Source organism: Anser anser, assembly GCF_964211835.1.
Source record: "Anser anser genome assembly, chromosome: 13".
NCBI classification, from domain to species: domain Eukaryota; kingdom Metazoa; phylum Chordata; class Aves; order Anseriformes; family Anatidae; genus Anser; species Anser anser.
The window spans coordinates 12,850,702-12,869,797 of NC_139734.1; the positions used below are offsets into that span (position 1 = coordinate 12,850,702).

General features: G+C 46.8%; 1 protein-coding gene across 3 annotated transcripts in view; it reads right to left on the reverse strand.

Annotated features, from left to right (window-relative positions):
• The window catches only part of LOC310880876 (gamma-aminobutyric acid receptor subunit beta-4), a 74,683-nt gene that overhangs the window by 24,040 nt on the left and 31,547 nt on the right, over positions 1-19,096 (reverse strand). For all 3 annotated transcript variants that reach the window (XM_083797331.1, XM_083797330.1, XM_083797332.1), the window contains one exon: positions 6,317-6,537. In XM_083797331.1, coding sequence (XP_083653457.1) covers positions 6,317-6,537 — 221 coding nt within the window. The remainder of the gene's footprint in view (positions 1-6,316; positions 6,538-19,096) is intronic.

Genomic DNA, 19,096 nt, shown 5'->3' on the forward strand with positions numbered 1-19,096 from the left:
GTACTGGAACAGCGTGTGCCTACACTTACATTCTTGTCTGTTTTGCAGATATGGAGTAAGTTTCATCATCCAGGGACTAACACAAATATTCAAACACCCTCACAGCAAAAGATTAAAAAACAAAACAAAACAAAAAAAACACTTTAAGTTGCTGCTTGAAACTTTTTGGATTTCAGATTGCCTGAGAAGCTGAAGATGCTCCTGTCCCCCAGTGATACTGACTCCCAGAGCTCAATTTGCAGCAACGAGGAGAAAGTACACAAGCACCATGAGTTTACCAGGACATGTGCAGACCCCCCCAAGGGATAAGTTAGACTTGTACTGGGATTCTGATAACTGAGAGTGGAAGGAGAGGCAAAATTGCTGTTTTGCTGAATGCGGGAAAAAATGAAATCGAATTTTTACTCTGTACATTCTCGAAGTCAGTCATAAAAATCATGCTGGCAAATGTCACCTTCTGCCTGGCAGTAAGCACAAACTTTGAAGGGCCTGGAGGGATTTATAAACCCGTGGTGGATTTTGCCATTCTTTTAACACGGTCTGATCTTTGCAGACTCCTGGAGGTCATGTTAGAACCAAGAGCAAGGCAAGGATATGGAATATTTTCCCCTTGTGTCTGCTGGCCCAAAACCGACTCCATAAGTCTTGGCACAATCCTGCTAAGGTCACTCTGTTTCCAAAAGCACCTGTGCCTGCATAGGCATCCTTTGATAAACAGCAGTATGCGCTGCACTCAGATTAGATGGGGAGAAAAAAAGCTCTTCTAAACTAGTACTCAGGGTATCAGTAATCGAAATCAACCTGTTTTCCACCCTGGGAGAGGAAAAAGTGCACGTTTTCTGGGGGATAGGAATTGAAGTGTAGATGCAGGCACTTCTGTGTCCAACTAGTGCTTATACCTAAGCCCCTCATCCTGTCCCTAGAAAGCCAAAACGCACATGGGGATCTGTCAGGTTCCTAACTGAACTCTCATTTCCCCTCACCCACTGAACAAACCCTTCTCCCACACCCACACTCTGTGCTGGAGCTGGGTGGTGTGAGCAGTGCAAGGCTGCAGCACCGGCTTTGGAGCCCAGCTGGGTGGACACGAGCCCAACTGCTTACACCCAGGCTGCCAAAGGAGAGATTTCTGTTGCCTTTGCCTAACCTGCGGAGGGAGCGGGCAGAGCTGCTAGAGGCAGGGTAGAGACTGAATCATCTCTCACATTTCCAGGGAAACCTCTCTTGGGGAGGGAGGGGGAAGCAAAGAGAAAAACTGCAGATTTCTTCTCTTCTGGCCTGCGAGATGGAAGCAGAAAATTGCTGCTCTGGGGTCTCAGTGTAGAGAAAACTCCTCAGTTATAACCTGCCAGGTCCCTACTCCATAGAAATCAGAGAACACCCACAGGGAGAGCAAGGACATGGCTGCAAACAGCAGGCTCCGAGCGAGACAGGAGAGAGAGAACCCTTTCTACCAACTGGAGAACCAATAATCCCAAGCCTGAATTTGAGGAATGTAATGCAGACGTAGCTCAGTCCTGGTCAAGAGACGGGCTGAAAATAGGAGCTAGGAAGAAGATGAGCTCCAGCAGAGCCCAAACCATGGGGAGGAGGGAGGGCAGCCCCAGAGGCACAATGCAGTAACCTGCTGGTGGGTGAGTGGGTGGGAGGGATGCTGGACATGCCTCTGCCCACCTGGGCTGCTTCCCTGCATAAGGTGAGCTACAAGTGGTGCTCGAGCTGCTGCCTGGCCCAGCAGCAGGCTCTGTCCCAGGAGTGGGTCAGTTTGCTGTAGTGCAAAGGCTGACACCCCCCGGGAGCAGCTACACTGCAGGGAGCAGCAGGCTGATGGGAACTCACCCCCGTGAAAAGCAGAAACCCTGTGCTGCCAAAGCAGATACATCCAGCTTCACTCAGGTTTAAACTGCAAGTGTTGAGATGTCTGATCTATAACAGCTCTCTCCGCCTTGCTTCAAGCACTGAACAGGCATTTACACTGACGGGGATTAGCAGGGGTCTACGTTCCCATTGGGCTCAGTGCCCTGCTGTGCCTTGGCTTCTTTGCATCTACACAAACTGCCTCATCTCCAAACCATACCTCACTGCGGTGACTATCATGGGCAGGAATCAAAAAAAAAAAAAAAAAAAAACCAAAACACACACACACCCCCACCGCTACACCACCTTCGCAGGAGGAGATCCCTCATTCTCCCTGCACAGGATTTAGTCTCCGTCATCAAATTCCTCTGCAGTTTTTCAGTTGCTCAGCTCACATCGCCTGGGCTCCTCGCCAGCCAGGCGCTGCATCTCGCTCGCTGTCCACTCGGCTCCGCGCCTGCTGCCCCGCGCCCCAGCCCTCCGCTGCCCCGCGCGCACAGGGATGCTGAGCTCCTCGAGGCACCTGTTTTGCTGGAATTCGGTTTGGTCCTTAATTGGAACGAAATCAAATAGCTTCGAGATTTCCCCGAAGGATGTTTTTAAGCCGGTTTCAAATGCGATTTCAAATTACCATATGAGGATTTCAGCATTGTTACAGCTATTTCTATTTTTAGGTCTCTGAAAACACAGGAAAATACTGACGACATCAACATTTGATGAGTGTTAACTTGCTTCACTACCGAAAGGAAACTGCATGGTCTAGAAAAGGAAATACAGATATCAGACCATAATGTATAACTTGGATGTGTGATAATGTAAAGCTTAGTGAATATTATGGCAGAAGTGGGCTAGACAGTCTCTGGAGGTCCAGAGAAAGGCTTCGGTGTTTCTCCCTGTAACTCTCAAATTCCAGCAGTGGTAGTACAAGCAGCATGAAATAGAGAGGGAATTATTGACATAAGTGAAAAATTCCCTGCATAAAATTAGGAGTGAAACATCAACACTTTGAAACGTTTTTTTTTTCTTAAATGAAAAATTTCTCCCTAATTTTTTGTTTAAAATTTGATGAAACCAATGCAGTTTCTGACAAAAAGCCATTAGGAGGAAAAATACATTAAATCCAGCCAGCTCTACACGGCTCTTCCTCACTATCTTGTCCACCTCCCTCCCCTACACCAACAACTGACTGCTTTTCATCTTTGTGGGCAGCTCCTTTAAGCCTCCCTTCGCGTTGCAGCCTTTCCTTGTCGCTTTAGCACATTCCGCTGTGTGCCCCAGGTGACCACCTCTCCTGCACCTCACAGGCACCTTGCAAGGTGTTTGGGGGCCAGAGGAGTGCGGACACAACCCCACCTCACCACCTTCTGTGTCCTAAAACTCCACTGGCTCTGCTGGGTTTGCATCCTCCCACGGCAGACCACACATCCTCAGCTGCTTGGAGCATCCCCGGGGCTGGGTCTGGGCTCCAGACCCCGGGATTTTGGCCATCTGCTAGCTTGGAAGGGACGGAGCTGGGAAACACCAGAGCTGGTCCTGCAGCCCAGCGTCGCCTCCCCGACGCAGCCCGTGGCTGTTTATGCATTCCTTTTGTCGGAGATCTGGCAACCGGCTTTTAATCCCAGCCCAGTGTGAATTAATTTTGGAGTAAGCTTTTGTATCGAACGCTTTTCCTAAGATGTAGCTGTATTACATCTGCTGCACTCCCTTCATCCACTAATTCGTTAATTCTATCAAAAACAAGCATATGCTTTTCTGACACGCAACGTCCACAATGGAGCAGAGCGGCAGAATAAAGGGCTTCATTTACTCATGGAAACAAGTTATCTGAAGCTTGATCTTGTCCTCACTGAAGTCAAACGAAATACCCATTGACTTCATGTGAGCTAACTCGGACCTTGTGGTCTGATCCGGGGTTTGAGCCTGATCCTGCTTGAACACTCGCTGAAAGCTGGGGCCTGCCAGGGTGTCATCCTCCCCGGTCTCTGACATCAGAGACTGCTGGAAAGAAAAATGACTGTTGTGCCACAAATAGCACGATTGAGTCACTTTGCTACAGGATCAGCTCGAAGGAGGGGGAAGCGACTGGTGAGAAGGTAGCAGGAGAAGGAACAGAGCTGTGGTATCTCGCCGGAGGAAAAACAAATAAGCAGGTAAACAAAGGAAAAAACAAAACAAAACAAAACAAAAAACTCACAAAACACAGAAAATGCCTCCTTTGGCCTTCTTCTATCAAGGCAACTCCATTTTAAAGATCCTTCCAAAAATGCAAAAGAAGACAAGACCAAGCTTTTTAATAGAGGAAGGACCCGCACTTTCCTTACTGCTTGCAGAGCAAGCATGGGTGTATTTGTACCAAGATAAAGGGAGCACAGGTGAATATCCAGAGCATTTTCTTACCTGCTTACACCTGCTGTGCATATGTCTATGTATTTTTGAATATGATCACAATTATTTGCACCTGCAAAACTGCACCTAGCACTTTGCTGTCAGCAAAATCACAGGTGCGGGAGTCAGTCCAGACAGCAAGCCTTAAGGAAAGCACTGTCCATACCACCACGGATAAATCTAGAGGGACTTCAAGCATTCAGGGCACCTGGCTTGTCCCCCAACACCCCAGTGCTTTCAGGGCAGTGAAAGCCAGCCATCCTGGCTGGAGGCACAGCCCAGGAACAGCAGTTGCAATTGCTCACTGCTTTGTTTTTGCAGTTGCCTTTTTCTCCAGGGGCAAGAGAGCAGCTTCCAGGAAAACCAGCCAAAAGTTAAAACAACACAGGCGGCTCTTACTATGGCCCTGGAAATAACAGGGGCAAACAGCTGTCATTTTCTTTCTTTTGGCCTGGATGCAATTTTCCCCATCTCACCCAGGCCCTGCCTAGGAGGGAGCTGAGCTCCCGCACCCGCACCGCAGGGCCCCGCAAGAGGGCAAGGGCAGGGACGGTGCTGGAGGTGCTCAGACAGCAGCCTGGCCCTGCAAACCCTCCGTGGACTTCCACTGCTTGGCAGCTGGATCCACACTGCTCGTTGTTGGAGCTGACTAAATGGCAGCTGATAAAAATACACGAGTATTTCTGCTCTGTGTGCTGCGCAGGTGCATGCTAAGGGTGCCCACCAGCCTGGGGGAGGCAGCTCTGTGCTCAGGTGGGCTGGCTCAGCAGCCCGAGCCTCACGGCACTCTGTGCCCCCTCCTTCGTGACAGGCTGGAGCATACCCCTGCCTGTCCCTTAGCACAAGCATCCACTGCTTCTTACAGCTTCCCAGAGCTCTGCCATAGGGAAACACTGGGCACAGGCACCTTGCTGCTCTAGCAGGATGATGTCCTGTGCATCCTCCTACTTTGGTGTGCCTACGCCCAGCCCCACCCTCCCCAAAACAGCCCTGCTACTTAAAAAGGAAGAAATCATCATAAAAAGTCAGTCTTTGCCACAAAACACGAAGCAGCAGAGGAGCTGATACTGTAAATGGGAAGGGTGGGTGTACCCTCTTTGAAAGAGAAAGGTCTTTCCTCCCCCTTTGCTGCACTGGGATGTAAGCCCAGAGCTGCTATCACAATCATTTGTGAATGTGGAGGCAGGTCTAAAAGCCAGCTGTGAATTTTGGTAGTCAAAAAGGAGGAAAAAAAAAACACACACAAAAACAAACAAACAAAAAACACACTGGGAGAACAGCTCAAAGCAGACAAATACAGGATTGGGGAAATCACTGCTTAGATTTCACCTACAGCATCCCAAAGTGCACGCTTATCTACAGCTGCAAACTTCCCACATAGCCCCCTTCGTCCTCCCACTTGACATTCCTACCTGCCCTGGCACCTCTACAGATCCAGATAACACAGCAAGGTCAAACTCTGTCACCTCCCCTACACACAAACACACTTTCAAAAATCCTTTGTACTTGCAAATAAATTTATTCCAGACACCATAAAAAGCCTCCTTGCTGAGGACCATTCCCCTACTAGATATCAACTTTCAAAGCTCAATTATCAAAATTGCTCTGGTGAAGAGACTTTTTTTTTTTAATGGTACAAAAATGTCTACGATCTCATACTCAAAAATAACTAAAGTGATTTTACTCAAGTGCTACAGGTATTCAGCATTAGATACCAGAGTAATGAAGTCTCATCTCCATAGGCCAAACTTGCAGAAAATTATAAGCAACTGAAAATGAGTGTTTCAAACAGAAGTGTTATGCAACACGAATGACAGTGACCTGAAACACACAGAACCAACTATTCCCATCTCCAGCATTTGTCTATAGCACTACAGGGAACTTCAGAGGCCTGAAGGAAACAACCACGTCTAGCTTGGAGGAAGAGCAGGTGCTTAAACCTGCGCAACGCTTCAGAATCTGCGTAGTCCTTGTGTGTACTTGAAGAAAATACCAGAACCTCTTTCAAAATGAAGGAAATTTAGACGAGGTGTCATTCACAACCACAACCAACAAGAATTCGCCTCAGACTTACCTCAGGCCATATAGGACAGTCCCATCAGGATGGAGCCGGATCATGCGATTCTTCACTGTCACTCCATGCAGAAAGGACTTCTTGTCGTTCAGGAAATAGGTGTCAGGCAGCCACAGCTGGTCAGCCACCCGGTTGTCCAGGGTCAGGTTGAGAGGAAGGTCATTGTATGCCAGGCGTTTGTCCCGCCAGCTCTGCTGGAAGTACATGGTGATGGTGTAGTCCTAGGAGAGAAACATGCTAGTGTCACAGCCTGGCCTCAGGGCAGGGACACAAAGCAGTCCAGCCCCTCCTGCCGTTCCTGAGACCTTTGGTGGATCTCCACATTTGCTGGCACCCAAATGCTTGCGTCTACACCTCCACCAGCTGGAGGGACTACGATTTGTTCTGGGAAAAGGGAAACAATACACCTGGTAAAGTCCACTTTTATTCTGAGCAGAAATTCAGGACATTCCCAAAGGCACGTGGAAAATCTCACCTCTAGGCCAAGGATTCAGAGTCAATCCTGGCCAACCATGACAAGCTATTAGCACTTGCCCTGGCGTATGAGCTAAGTTGGGAGTTCACTGCAATTCTCAGAGAGGGACATATGTGGAGGAAATCTGTCACCAGTGGAGCATGATCCACTGGGTGAAGGGCAGTTCCTTCACCATCCCCAGCGACCACAATGCCGTACATGTCTCCTGTTCCTTTCCTGTTCCACAGTATAAAGTTGAAGCTTAAAAGTTCTGCTGAGTCAGGACTTTTCTAAAGGGCAGGGAAAGCTGTTTTGTAGCCTACAGCTGCAGCTTTGCAGAACGAATTCTAGATGCTGCACAGTAACTGCACATCCCGGGGAGACCCAGAGGCCCCAAATCTGCTTTTCCACAAAGCCACAGACTGCGTTGTAGCACTGTGCTAGAAGTACAATAATTTCCTCTCAGATAAATGAGTAGTACAGGAAGGGGTCTTGTACACATCAATGAAAAAATCTTCTCACAACAGGTCTTAAATAGGCTAGGAGCCAAGATTTTTTTTGGGTAAGACAGCTAACAAGATGTAGATTAGGCAGTGGGCAGGGTAAGCAGCGCTCACAAGTCTTGCTGATAGCAGCCTTAAGAAGCCAGTAACTTTTCACAAGTCCTTAAATAAAAAGCTTTCTGCAAATGCATGCAAATGAACTGCTGGGGCCAGAGACACATTGTTTCTTCCTAAGCAAATACTTAAAGTGCCAAAGGAATCCTCTTCCTGACCACGCAGGTTTGCACGAGGGGCATTTCTGCTCTGCGTTGCCAGCTCTGTGCCAGGTGCTGGCGAGGACCGTGCTCATGCACTAACATCTGGGCTGAGCACAGAGGCATCCTGCCTGCCCGTCTTCTCCCACTGACTTTACTCAAAGCCAGGTTTGATTAGCACCTCTGAAAACAAGCTCAAATAATCCCACAGTATGGGTATGCCAGCTTTCGGGTATCTAACTATGATTCAGAAATCTAGACCCACATGCATATCTGAAAGGTCATGGAGCGAATCTGTGGTGTAGTCTGGATACAAAAGCTATATCTGTCACCTTCTGTATTATATTGAAAAGAGCAAAAACACAGTGACAGGCTTCTGGCCAAGAAACTGTGTTGCTTTCCTTTTTAAAGGATTGCTAAGATCTTGCTTCAGAAGCCTCACAGTCCATCTCTCAGGGGCACCAACATTCTCACTTTGGTCAAGACCCTGCTAAGGAAAATATTCTCTCTGGTTACCCCTCCCAGTGACTTTGGACCTGCATTGCAGTATGAGCAGAGCACCTGAGTTTCTGGAGCCTCTCACCCCCCTTGGTACCCGGCTCTTCTCAGTGGGACAGGCAGCCACCGATGCACCGTTTCCATTCTATTTATTTACGAGACTTCCATGATGCCTTGCAAGGCACGCCTCGTGGCCCAGCTGCACGCAGGGCTATGCTCAGCACTGCAGCTCCCATTCAGCCCTTCACAAAGCCGAGATAGCACCTGAGCCTGCTGGAAAGCTGCTCAGCGTGACCATCCCCGTGGGACATCCCTCCGCATGCCTCTGTTCACCCTGCTCTGCCCAGCAGCTGAGAGCTGTCAGCCCCAGCTCCCCCTCCCTGCGCCTCCTCCATCTCAGGTTTTGCAGAGGCTTTGCTCCCTCTCTCCTCCTCCTCGCTGCATGATGCATCCACAAAGCAGAGGTGAGAGCAACATGTGGAGCAGGAGGCGCTCACACTCCAGAGCTGCTTCCCTGCAAGGAGAGAGGACAGCTCTCTCAGGGGCTAGGAAAAGCCCCAGAGAACAAGAGGAGCTTGCCTGGGGGCCTCACATGCTAAAGTGACAGTGCGTCCTACCAGCTACTGATGACAGGGCTGTAAGAGTACATCTCCAGACAAGAGGAAGAGACTGATAACTCCAGTATTTCCTGAAACCCAGCAGAGACCCCAAAACAAAAAAGATGTAAGAGGACTCAACAGTAAGCAGCTGAAATGTTGGCACAAGAGAGGTGTGAATGGAGGAAGGTGTTTCCTGTAGAACCCCAAAGACAGTAAGCACAGTGATACATCAGCATACAGGACACACATTATGCCCAAAGTAATACTCTTACAAGCGTGCTTGTGCTCGATTTGGAGACAGCAGTACTGTGTCGGACCAAAAGTCATCGCACATTAGCGTCCTGTCTCCAGTACCAGTCAAGAGAACAGAAGGGAGAAATATAAGAAAAACGGGGTATTTGTGTTATGATACTTTATTCTCCAGCTGTTTCAGGCTTAACGATCTCCTGAGCCAGAGCTGATACCTTCTTAACTGAAGACACTCAGTTTCTCTTCTGAGAGTTTGTCTCATCTCAGAATCTTTGGCACCTGCAGCCTTGTGGTAGGCAGCAAATTCTACAGTTTAGCTCTCCACTGTATTTACATCACTTAAAAATAGGTACAGATCAGACTTACTCTTAACCGATTCCCTGTAGTGGTTGTATTAAGTCAGTAAGTAATCATAACCCTGTGCTACTTAAGCTTACAGAGTCCCACACTTTTAGATAGTTGAGGGTTACTGAGCAGTATACAAATAAGGGAATACTCAAAAATAATATAAAGGCTCTGACAGAAGCAGGAAGCAGCAAAGGGGGAATAATTTTCACACAGGTTAAAAACAAAACAGCTGTATGATGACAGTATCTGACTTTCTGCAGTGGGTTGCTATATAAGAACAGATTGAGGGCAAGGTAATGGAAAAAACTTTCAACGGAGCCTATGGAAAAAGCACGAGGTCAGGTACTTAGCAGTACTTTGAAAGGTCTAGGCGTAACATGGAAAACACAGTCCTCCGAGTCATAAAAGGGGAGGGACTAACAGGAAAGGAGAACCACCCAAGGATGGAGATCCTGCTGCATGGCAGAAGCTCCAGCTTCCAACAGAAAGTCACCTAAAGCATCCCTCCTGAGCAGGCTGCTTCTTAAACCCTCAGCACAGCTTCTGGGAGATGTGGGTCGCTGGCAGGTTGGGGCAGATTGGTTTTCTGTCCTGTGACCTCTACAGTGCCCAGTACTAAATTTGAGCAGAGACAGAAGTCTGCACCCCTGTTAGAGGCTACAGTGGACTCAGAGGCCTAGAAATGGCATGAAATACTATGTGTGAAAGGACCAAATCTTTGCTCAGAACACAGTATTTCCAGTAATATGAATGTCTTCTGTGCCTAGTCCATTTTTGTGTACGACAAATGGCTGGTAGCTTTCTGGGGGGAGCTTTGAAAGTGCTGCAAAGTAGCTTTGAAAGCTACTGCAGGCTGCTAGCATTTCACCAAGCTGTGAAAGGTACTGGAAAAAATGGGGGGGATAAAGGAGGCTTTACAGCTTACCTCTAGTGCTAGCCATGCCACTTAACTTTGTCCCCCATTTCCCCTCCACCCCTGACTTTGATAAATCACCTCTTTTTGGAGAAGTGACCAAATAAAAGTCCTACCCCATATAAGAAAATGACATATGGTCTCCTTGTCCAAGATCATAAAAGAACATTAGGAAAGCCAAGATGCTCCAGAAAGAGGGAGAAAAATGAAACATCTGACTTAGTAAAAACCAAGCTGCCACTGCCAGAGACTAATGAACAGTTTGTTGGCTTCGACTTCTTTGATGATTAAACACCAGCTCCTGTTCCCGTCATTCTTGGGAGAGAAATTAAAGGACAAAGCAGTCCTCGAGTATGTTTCATTTTAAGAAGGTGTTAGGGGAAATAAGAATTATTTTTAAGGGGAGCATTAAACAATGTGCCTGCAATCAGCTGCAAGGAATCAGAGCTGTGTAAAACGTACAGGAGAATATGGAAAGGACAGAGCAAGATGTCCACACTCCTTACTTAGCAAGCTTGTTTTAGAAAGCTACTTTGCCCTCCTAATGGATTGTCCATTTCCATGTAGATAAGACAAATCAATGGGTTCTAGACCTTAACAAGCACCAGTTAATCTGACAAACACACGATAGCAATCTTTCCAGCTCCAAGACAGCAAAAAGTCTGCTTTAGATCCTCACCTTTGCCTAGGGCAGGAGGCAGCAGCTCTTGTACTTACTGTGCTTTTCATAGGGAGAGTATTCTGCCAACATTCTGCTTTTATTCTGCTTTTAATTTATCTTCTGGTGCAAGCCAGTGCCTGATTTACAAGTCTGAAGTTCTGCTTGACAACTGTTATACATAAAGCGACAACTATTTTAGATACTGACCTTCTCCTTATGCTTCAGCTTAGCAGGTGAGAAAACCAGAATCTCCTTCCACATCCCTTAGTTTCGAATAACCAATTGTCCACCTGACCTGGGGAGCAGGAAAACCACCTTGCACCTACAATCTGTGCATAAGGCAAGGAGACAGAAATGTGTTTGCATCTAGGATATGCTGTGCCCTCCTGTGCAGCAGGTCTTTGTGCTCTTGAACTCATTTTCTTTAGGACCTCAGAAGAACTTTGCATGGAGATGTTTCTCTTCACTGATCTGATCTACTTTTGTAGTAATTTGCATGTGTTTAATTGCTGAATGCATGTCCAGAAACTGGGACATATCAGCTGTATCCTCCACAACTAGCGGTGTGAAAGTGAAGTGTTATCTTGTTGCCCTATTTCTCTCCTGCCATGCCCCATCTCTGCAGCACCTGGGCTGGTGCTGGTCCCACAGCTGTCAGACAGGACATACCTAGCTGGATCCTTTGCCCAAAGGGGGTTGGCCTGCCCATGACAAGGCTTTCAGACCCCTCAGCCTGTGTAGCAAAGCCCCATCTGAGCACAGAATAACACCGTATATTGTCTGCTTAACAGCCCCATTCGAGCTGGATGCTCGAGATGTTGGGAGGAGAAAGTCAGGAGACTACAGCATAGCACCTGCTGTGAGAACAAACAAACCCAGCAACCTCATTCAGTGGTACAGGCAGCAACCCCAAAGTCACCACCTGCAGCATGCCATCCTCCTTGGGTAAGACCTTAAAATCATTGCCAGGCAGTTTCTATTCTTAAGCCCCAGAATCTGTGAGCTATTGCATATTATTTCTGCTGGTCTGGTCTCCTTGCTCAGTTCCACATGAGCTAGTGGCTGGGCAAAACCCAGAGCCTGTTCTACCCCCAGAAGCAGGATGGTTTGGCCTTCCCATTTCTGAGTCACCAGCCAGCTTTCACTCCAAACCTCATCATAACTTGAGAAATTGTCCTCTTTCACAGTGAGGAGTCACCGAATGAGAGGCGGTCAGATTCATGCTTGGTGCCTATACCTTCCCATGCCAAACCAGCACAGAAGGGCATGCTTTGTCCAGATGGCTAAGGCCAGAGAAGCAAGGTTGTATATTAAAAGTTCAGTAAAACCTGATGCGTGAGTTTGACTAATTTTCAGGCAGAAAATTGGAAGGGTGTTGCTTGCACAATCAAAATTACATTGATAGATGGTCTGGAAACTGGTAAGGACTCCTTGTAGTACGTGGGGGAGCGAAAAGCAGATAAGATGCTCACTTAAACCAGGAGGGAGCTCAGACAAGTCCCTACCTGAGCAATTTCTTCCAGGAAAGAGACAAATTAGAGAGGTAACTGGCTCAGGATACTGGAGGGAGGGCAGCAATCTGCTGTTTGTCTGCACTATTGTAGTATGCTATATATTTACCGTCTGCACACCCACAACAAACCAAGGAACTGTGCTGGTGCCTGTATCCTGTCCCTTCTCCCATCTCCCACCCAGCCTCCCCCAGCCCATTCTTTTGTGCTTACCAGGCACTACCCTTTCTGCCTTACAGCATCTGTTTCCAGTGCCCTGCTGCATACACATATGGGCATATCTAATATACAGCCATTAAAGCTCAAAAATATGTTTTTAATAATCATTTGTATTTAATTAAACATGCAACAACTAGCCTATTAAGCTAAATTAAATTTGAGTGAGACGTTTAAACAGTGACTAGTGAAGATATCAGTTTCTAAAGCCCTCAAAAGGCTGGGGGAAGAAAACTGGATTATGCCAAGTGAAAAGTGATTCTGGAAGACCAGCGATGTTCCCTAAACCCTTTCAAAGGCCTTTGCACATACCTTCAGAGAATTTTGTAGTGACTTTACGTCTTGTCTGCTGAGAAATGCTCGCTTCAAGTGGTCAACACGTGATAGGCTTTCTAGAAGCAGCAACATGGTAACAGAAAAATGCGATTTCACTAGAATAGTCCCAGAACTCACCTTTATTTTATTTTTATTTATTGTTTAAAATGAAACATCCTCTTCACTATCTTGCCAATGGTTTTACTGGACACTAATCTAGTCACAGCCTACTCCAGACAGGAGAGGTCCTGCAGCCCTTCCCATAGACACTGACTGCCCGAGACTATAGGAAGTGAGGCTGGAGGAATGGGGAGGAGAAAAGGAGACTTCAAAATCCTTTAAGGGGCTTAGAAGCCCACTGGGTTTAGGTACTCTAAAGTAACACCTCTGTGCATCTGTTTCAGCTCAATGTTAATTTGGTAAAGAGCACAATGTTAATTTGGCACAGAGTGGCTTGACCAAAAGGTTAGAAGATGGTGTTAGTTTCCTTTAAAAAGCCCAAGATTTTGATCACGTAAAGAAGGATAACCACAAGTAAGCAGGTAAGATGGTGTGGAAATGGTACAGGAAATAGAGAACCCCATCAGTCCTGGGTTAGTCTGCCTTTGGTTGAGCCAGGGTAAAACTGAGGGAAGCAGAGTGCCACCAGCAGCAGCACTGCACACATTTTGGCCTATGCCATCATTCTTCCACTTTAGCTATTCGGGTCCTGGCTGCAGGAACATAAACCTGATGGACGGGTGCAGTGCAGCTAACTGACAATAGCATTCAAAATACAGCTGTATGAAACACTCCTGATCCTGCTGGACAAGTCAAGTTTATTACAGGACGCACGAGTTAAAGAACAGATTTCAGCAGGCTGTGGAGGTACACAAGGAAGCAGACTTTGACTTCACGGCCAACTGGATGGCGGAGAACAAGCTGCAGTCCTTGTCCATGCTGAGTGAGTGCTCTCTGCAGTACCAGGACCAACAGTCCTGGAGCCAAGGAGCTCTATTTGCAGAGCTGGCTGAAAGTTATTGGCAGGGAGCCCATGTGAGCTCGGTAAATAAAGTATCCAGATAATAAAAATACCCGAAGGCACTGTTTAATTTTTCTGAGGGTTCTGATACAGCCAGCAATATTGAGAGGGAACAAATCTTGCAGACAGGAACAGGAGCACAGGGCAAAGCCATCCTTCCAGAAGAGAGGAAGGCAACAAGACACCTCGTAGGTCTGGTGGCTCACAGCCTCTGCAGCTACATACCTGACGCTCATTTACAGAGGGGAACAGCTGAAGAGGGTCAGTGCTCAGGAGCTAGATTGGGCTTCAGGAAAACCAGGATCAGGCTGCAGCTGGTATGTTATAAACCCTCAAGTCTGCTTGAACCTCAGTTGAAAACTCTTGATGGATAAAAGGGTCAGTACTTTGTGTATCCATGACCTAGGAATGCAAAGGTTTTATCAGGGAGATAAAAGCCACAAGTTGCTTTCCCAGGCAGTTACACTGAAGTTAAAGGAGATCTTCTGGTAGTAGGTTGCTGCAGTGAAAGAGGGAGATGAAGTCCAACCTGCAAGCTGTGAACATGCTTTGGATTTGCTTCCCTCTTCACTAGAGCCTCACGTGAAGCACCCTACAAAGAGGGGGCGAGGGATGCATCACAGAACCATACGATCATAGAACAGCCTAGGTTGGAAGGGACATGAAAGCCCACCCAGTTCCAAACCCCTGCCACCCACTGGATCTGGTTGCCCAGGGCCTCGTCCAACCTGGAATAAAAGTGTATGCCCCAGCCTGGTGACCCATTGCACCCAGCAGGCAGCCAGCTGCACATGCCCTGCACGCAGTGATGTGGAAGGGAGCAGGGGCTGGAGGATCCTGCCTTTTACTTCTTCCTCTGCCATTTTTCTGTCTGGAGCTGTCCTGAGTCTGCCTCTGCCAGGCCAGCGGGGACTGCCCACATTTCATCCCACATGCATGCGCTGACTCCTTCCCCAAAATGATCCCTTTCATTTGACTAGAGGGCCTTTCTGGGTCTCCAAACAGCTCAGCAGATCCTCTCCCTTTCACCATCCTTTTTCCTTGAATGTTCATTTTTCTCTGTAGCCTAGCAACTCGGCACAGACTCAGAATATTAACAACTCCTGTCCCCGCACACGATCTTCTCCAGAGGCCTGAAAATTTTGATATCAGAAAGGCTGACAGGGGTAGGAGCAAGCAGGAGAGATGTGGGGAGCACGCAGGGAGCCTCTAGCAGCATTCAGAAACAGCAAAGCTATTCAGCTGCCGTATCTGCCACCTTCACTCAACATGTACATAGCATAGAGCTATATATAGCCCCATTTATTTACATATTCAAATAGCGACACGACACGCACGCACTTGTATTCCAATCTAGGTTCTATATTGAGGCGCTGGCACTCTCGTGCACGTACACTATTGCTGCACGCTTTAAATGTATATATGACAAGATGTCAGCAGGTCAGATCCTCAAGGTCTAATTCGGTTTTCAATCAAACTAGACAAAGCTCTCACTTGTGGGAAGATACTTTAGCATTCTGCAGTAATCCTCTCCAATGCTGCAGCACTGCTATTGAAACAGGTGGCCATTTGGAACACTGCTCTCAAATACATGCAGCTTTTAAATGTATATATATAAATATATATAAAGGCTGTGGGAGTTCCGCCTGTGTAAAAACCTGAATAAAAACCTAAGCAGGAAAAAAATAAGTCATTTTTATCCTGGACAAAGTTTTCTGCAGTAACAATTCTAACTACTACAAGAATGCTGGAGTGCAAACCAAAGTGGTTCATACCACCACCATACACTGACATGTTCAGATCTAAAGATAACTTGGCTGATACAGGAACAGATGGAGCACTGCAATACATAGCACTGTTCAGCTGAAAGCGTGCTGCAAGCCATATAGCCATGGATTCTCATCCTCTCCAATATGACTTCTTTCCTGCCGTGGGGTGGAGTCATCTACGACATGCAGAGTGAACTTAAGTCTCTTTAGTGAAAGCACAGAAGTATTCTCACTGGGGAAATCACCTAGCGAGCCAGGCATTTGAACTCTCTCAGTACTGGAAGCAGGGTTGACTCAGCCTTCCTGAGGCTCGAACTTGTGATACTGGAGCACTTGCAGAGCTGCTCCTTAGGGAAAACATCATGGAAAGATGTGCAGGGGGGATGCTTATTTAAATAAGCACGTAAACGCTTATTCTCAATAAGCATTGCCACCACATTTTAATAGTGCTGAAAAACCCAGGGTTTAGGCTAAGAATCAGCCAGTCCATCCAACAGCTTGCCCATAGCCAAGCATCTCCAGTTATGCAGATAAAATGCTTCCTGCAAACCCTCCCATTAAGCTATCCTGTGAATGCTACAGGATTTCTAGGAGGAAATCAGCATGGTATAATAGAAAGCCTCAGGGGAAAGAGTCATACTCTAGTCCAGCAGTTCCTAGTCTGTTTTCAGCTGAGAGCTTGTTTCAGCACGGTTTCCACAGCTCATTATCGACTGATCTATGTCCATGTCAAAACTGTACAATCCAACCAACAAAAATATTTCATTCAAGGACATCATTAAGAACCAAGACAACAGCACAAACATAGGGGACCCCTCTGTAAGGCAAGCTCTAAAGCTGTCCCTTCTCACACGGAGCCACCTCCCCGCAGGACTGCTGCTTTACCTGACTGCCCTCTGCTACGCACAAAGTCTGAGACCTCCATCTCAGAAGAAACTGCTGGCTCTTTGTGAAGATCCTGGCTTTCTGCTGGCCACCGCATTTGAAGAGGCTGTGTGGTGATCTCTGGGTTGTTACTTAGCAACTTGACTCTAAGATGTAGTGAATTTACTGGGCTGCCTCTGCAGTTAGCCAACATCAAGACCAAGGACACAGGGAGAATTTTGTCACTGAAATAGGATAATCTCCAAAATATTATGGAAGACGCAAGATTTTTCCCTTCTACAAGTTGCCAGAAATGCAGTAAATATTGACATATGAGTCACACTGACCTATTTTCTAGTTTAAGCCAGGCCAATCTCTTCATAACCAATTTCGGGACCTATAAATGTGGAGTACTTTGGACTCCTTCACAGCAGTTTGCTTTTTTCTCAGCTGTTTTGTACAAGAACCCCACCTTCTCGTGGAAGGACTATCCCTGTCTTTGGGGCAGAAAGGGGACCACTGCTTGTTTGAATTTCAGTGCCCATTCCCACATCCCATCACACAGCACAGCTCCCCTGAGGAGCTCCCCTGAGGTCTGTTGCTTTACTTGTCCTCATGTACTACCTTAGTCTAAGGGGTCTTTTCAGCACAATCAGTGGGATTTCTGTTAAAATATAATGTGGTGTGAACAGATATACAGTCTAAAAAGCCAATATGTGTATCGGTGCTGAGCCCCAACAGCCTGTTATGTACAGAACTGCCGCTGTTTGGTTTTCCAAGCAGCCACCCAGTGCATTACAGAGCTGCACTCAAGGACTTGAAGCAACAATAGCTGCATGACCTAAGTAGTACTGAAGCCATCATTGGCAGCAGAAGGCACAGACCATTGCCAGCTCTGAAGAAACCTATCTCAGCCACATGCTTGCAATATCTCAGCTTAACTCACAGCACACAGAAGCCCCCAGCATGTGAAGAAAAGCACTTAATTCCTATCTGTCCATGCCAGCACAAAATCTAGCGATCTCACTGTAAATCAGAGCTGTACCATTCTCATTACGCCACAGTACGAGAGCAAGGCCCTTCTTCGGCACCAGAGCACCGCTGCATCCTGCTGCATCCTCTGCTATTTGCAGTGCTACCACCCCAGGAGCCCACAGCAATCCTACAGCCCCTGCAGTACTAGGACAGCACACCACCCATTAAGCTCAGCACCAAAGGTGTCTCAACTTCCAAATATTTTGGAAGTCTTCAACATTCAGCAAACTTACATACAGCGTACACACACACGCTTACTTTAGAGACTGCAGTGTCATGGGCCTGGAGATACCCGAGGCTACAGGGAAACAGTTACAGCACTGGAGCGTCCTGTCATGCTTGTATTTCATAACATATAACTGCAGAAGCCTCTAATTGTAGGATGTAAATGCTTTAACCTTTGTTTTAAGACCTTTTGATATCCCAAAACATAGAACAGACTGACTAGAAAAGATCTGTATATCATTTTTCCATTGAAAAAAGATGTTAACAAAGAATTTTTAGTTAAATAAAAACTGTCAATATATTTGAAGAGAATACATGATAGTATAATGTAGGTAGTAGAAACCTCTCCTTAAAAAAAAATCTTGTTTTTAAAAACTCAAGACATCCATATCCACGGAAAATCCTTTTCAGAAACATATTGCAGCAAAGGTGTTTCCTGCCTGTTATTGCAGGCACAGAGGGTCTACCTGAAATGGATCAAAGGCCAAGAGCTGTGTCCATGAGCAAGCATCCTAAGAAGCTGCTGCGTACTGCAAAGACTCTCATACTAAGTCTGTCCATCCACACTGACTTCTTTCACCAGCTATGCCTACCAGACAGCAGACATCCATGTATTAGCGTGCATTGGTTATACTGAAGTGAGATTCACCTAGGCAGTGCATATTCATACTCCAGCGAAAACAGAACGGCAATGCCTCATCAGGACAGGTTCCTTTACAAAGACTATTTCAAACATTCCTGATGGAGAGAAAATTTGACATAGTGAAGAGTGGTGCCCCAGTGACGATGGCACAACAGGTTTTAGAATGATCTTTCCTGCTCAAGAACATCTTTACACACCCAATCCACCTTCTTTTGGGTTAAAAGGCAATTTAAAACACCTGGAGCTTAGATTTCCTGGGACATAGTTTACATCTCTGCTGAACAGGGATAACTCATCTTCTTAACAAGACAACTCTGTTTTCAAACGAGCTTTGGGAAGTTGGGAAAAAGCAGACATGACTCCTTCTGTACCCCCCAAGTGACCAAGTACAGCACACCAGCATGAGTGCAGTCACTCCCACAAGACAGCAATGTGGAAAGAGGTGATGATACAGGAGTAGGATGTAATGAAGCAAAACACCAAGGTTCGCTTTGCCAAGTATTCTGCACCAAACGCTAACCCGTCTGCACTGCAGACTGTCCCCCAGCAAAAGGTATCACCCATCCTGCAGGTATCGTTCATTCAGCACGTTGCATATTGCAGCAGACATTTCTATTTGGAAGCCTTGTTTCTTACACTAGCCCTCTACAATAATTCTCTTGTAACTTTTCAACTTGTCACCAGGTTTATAAAACTTTAAAG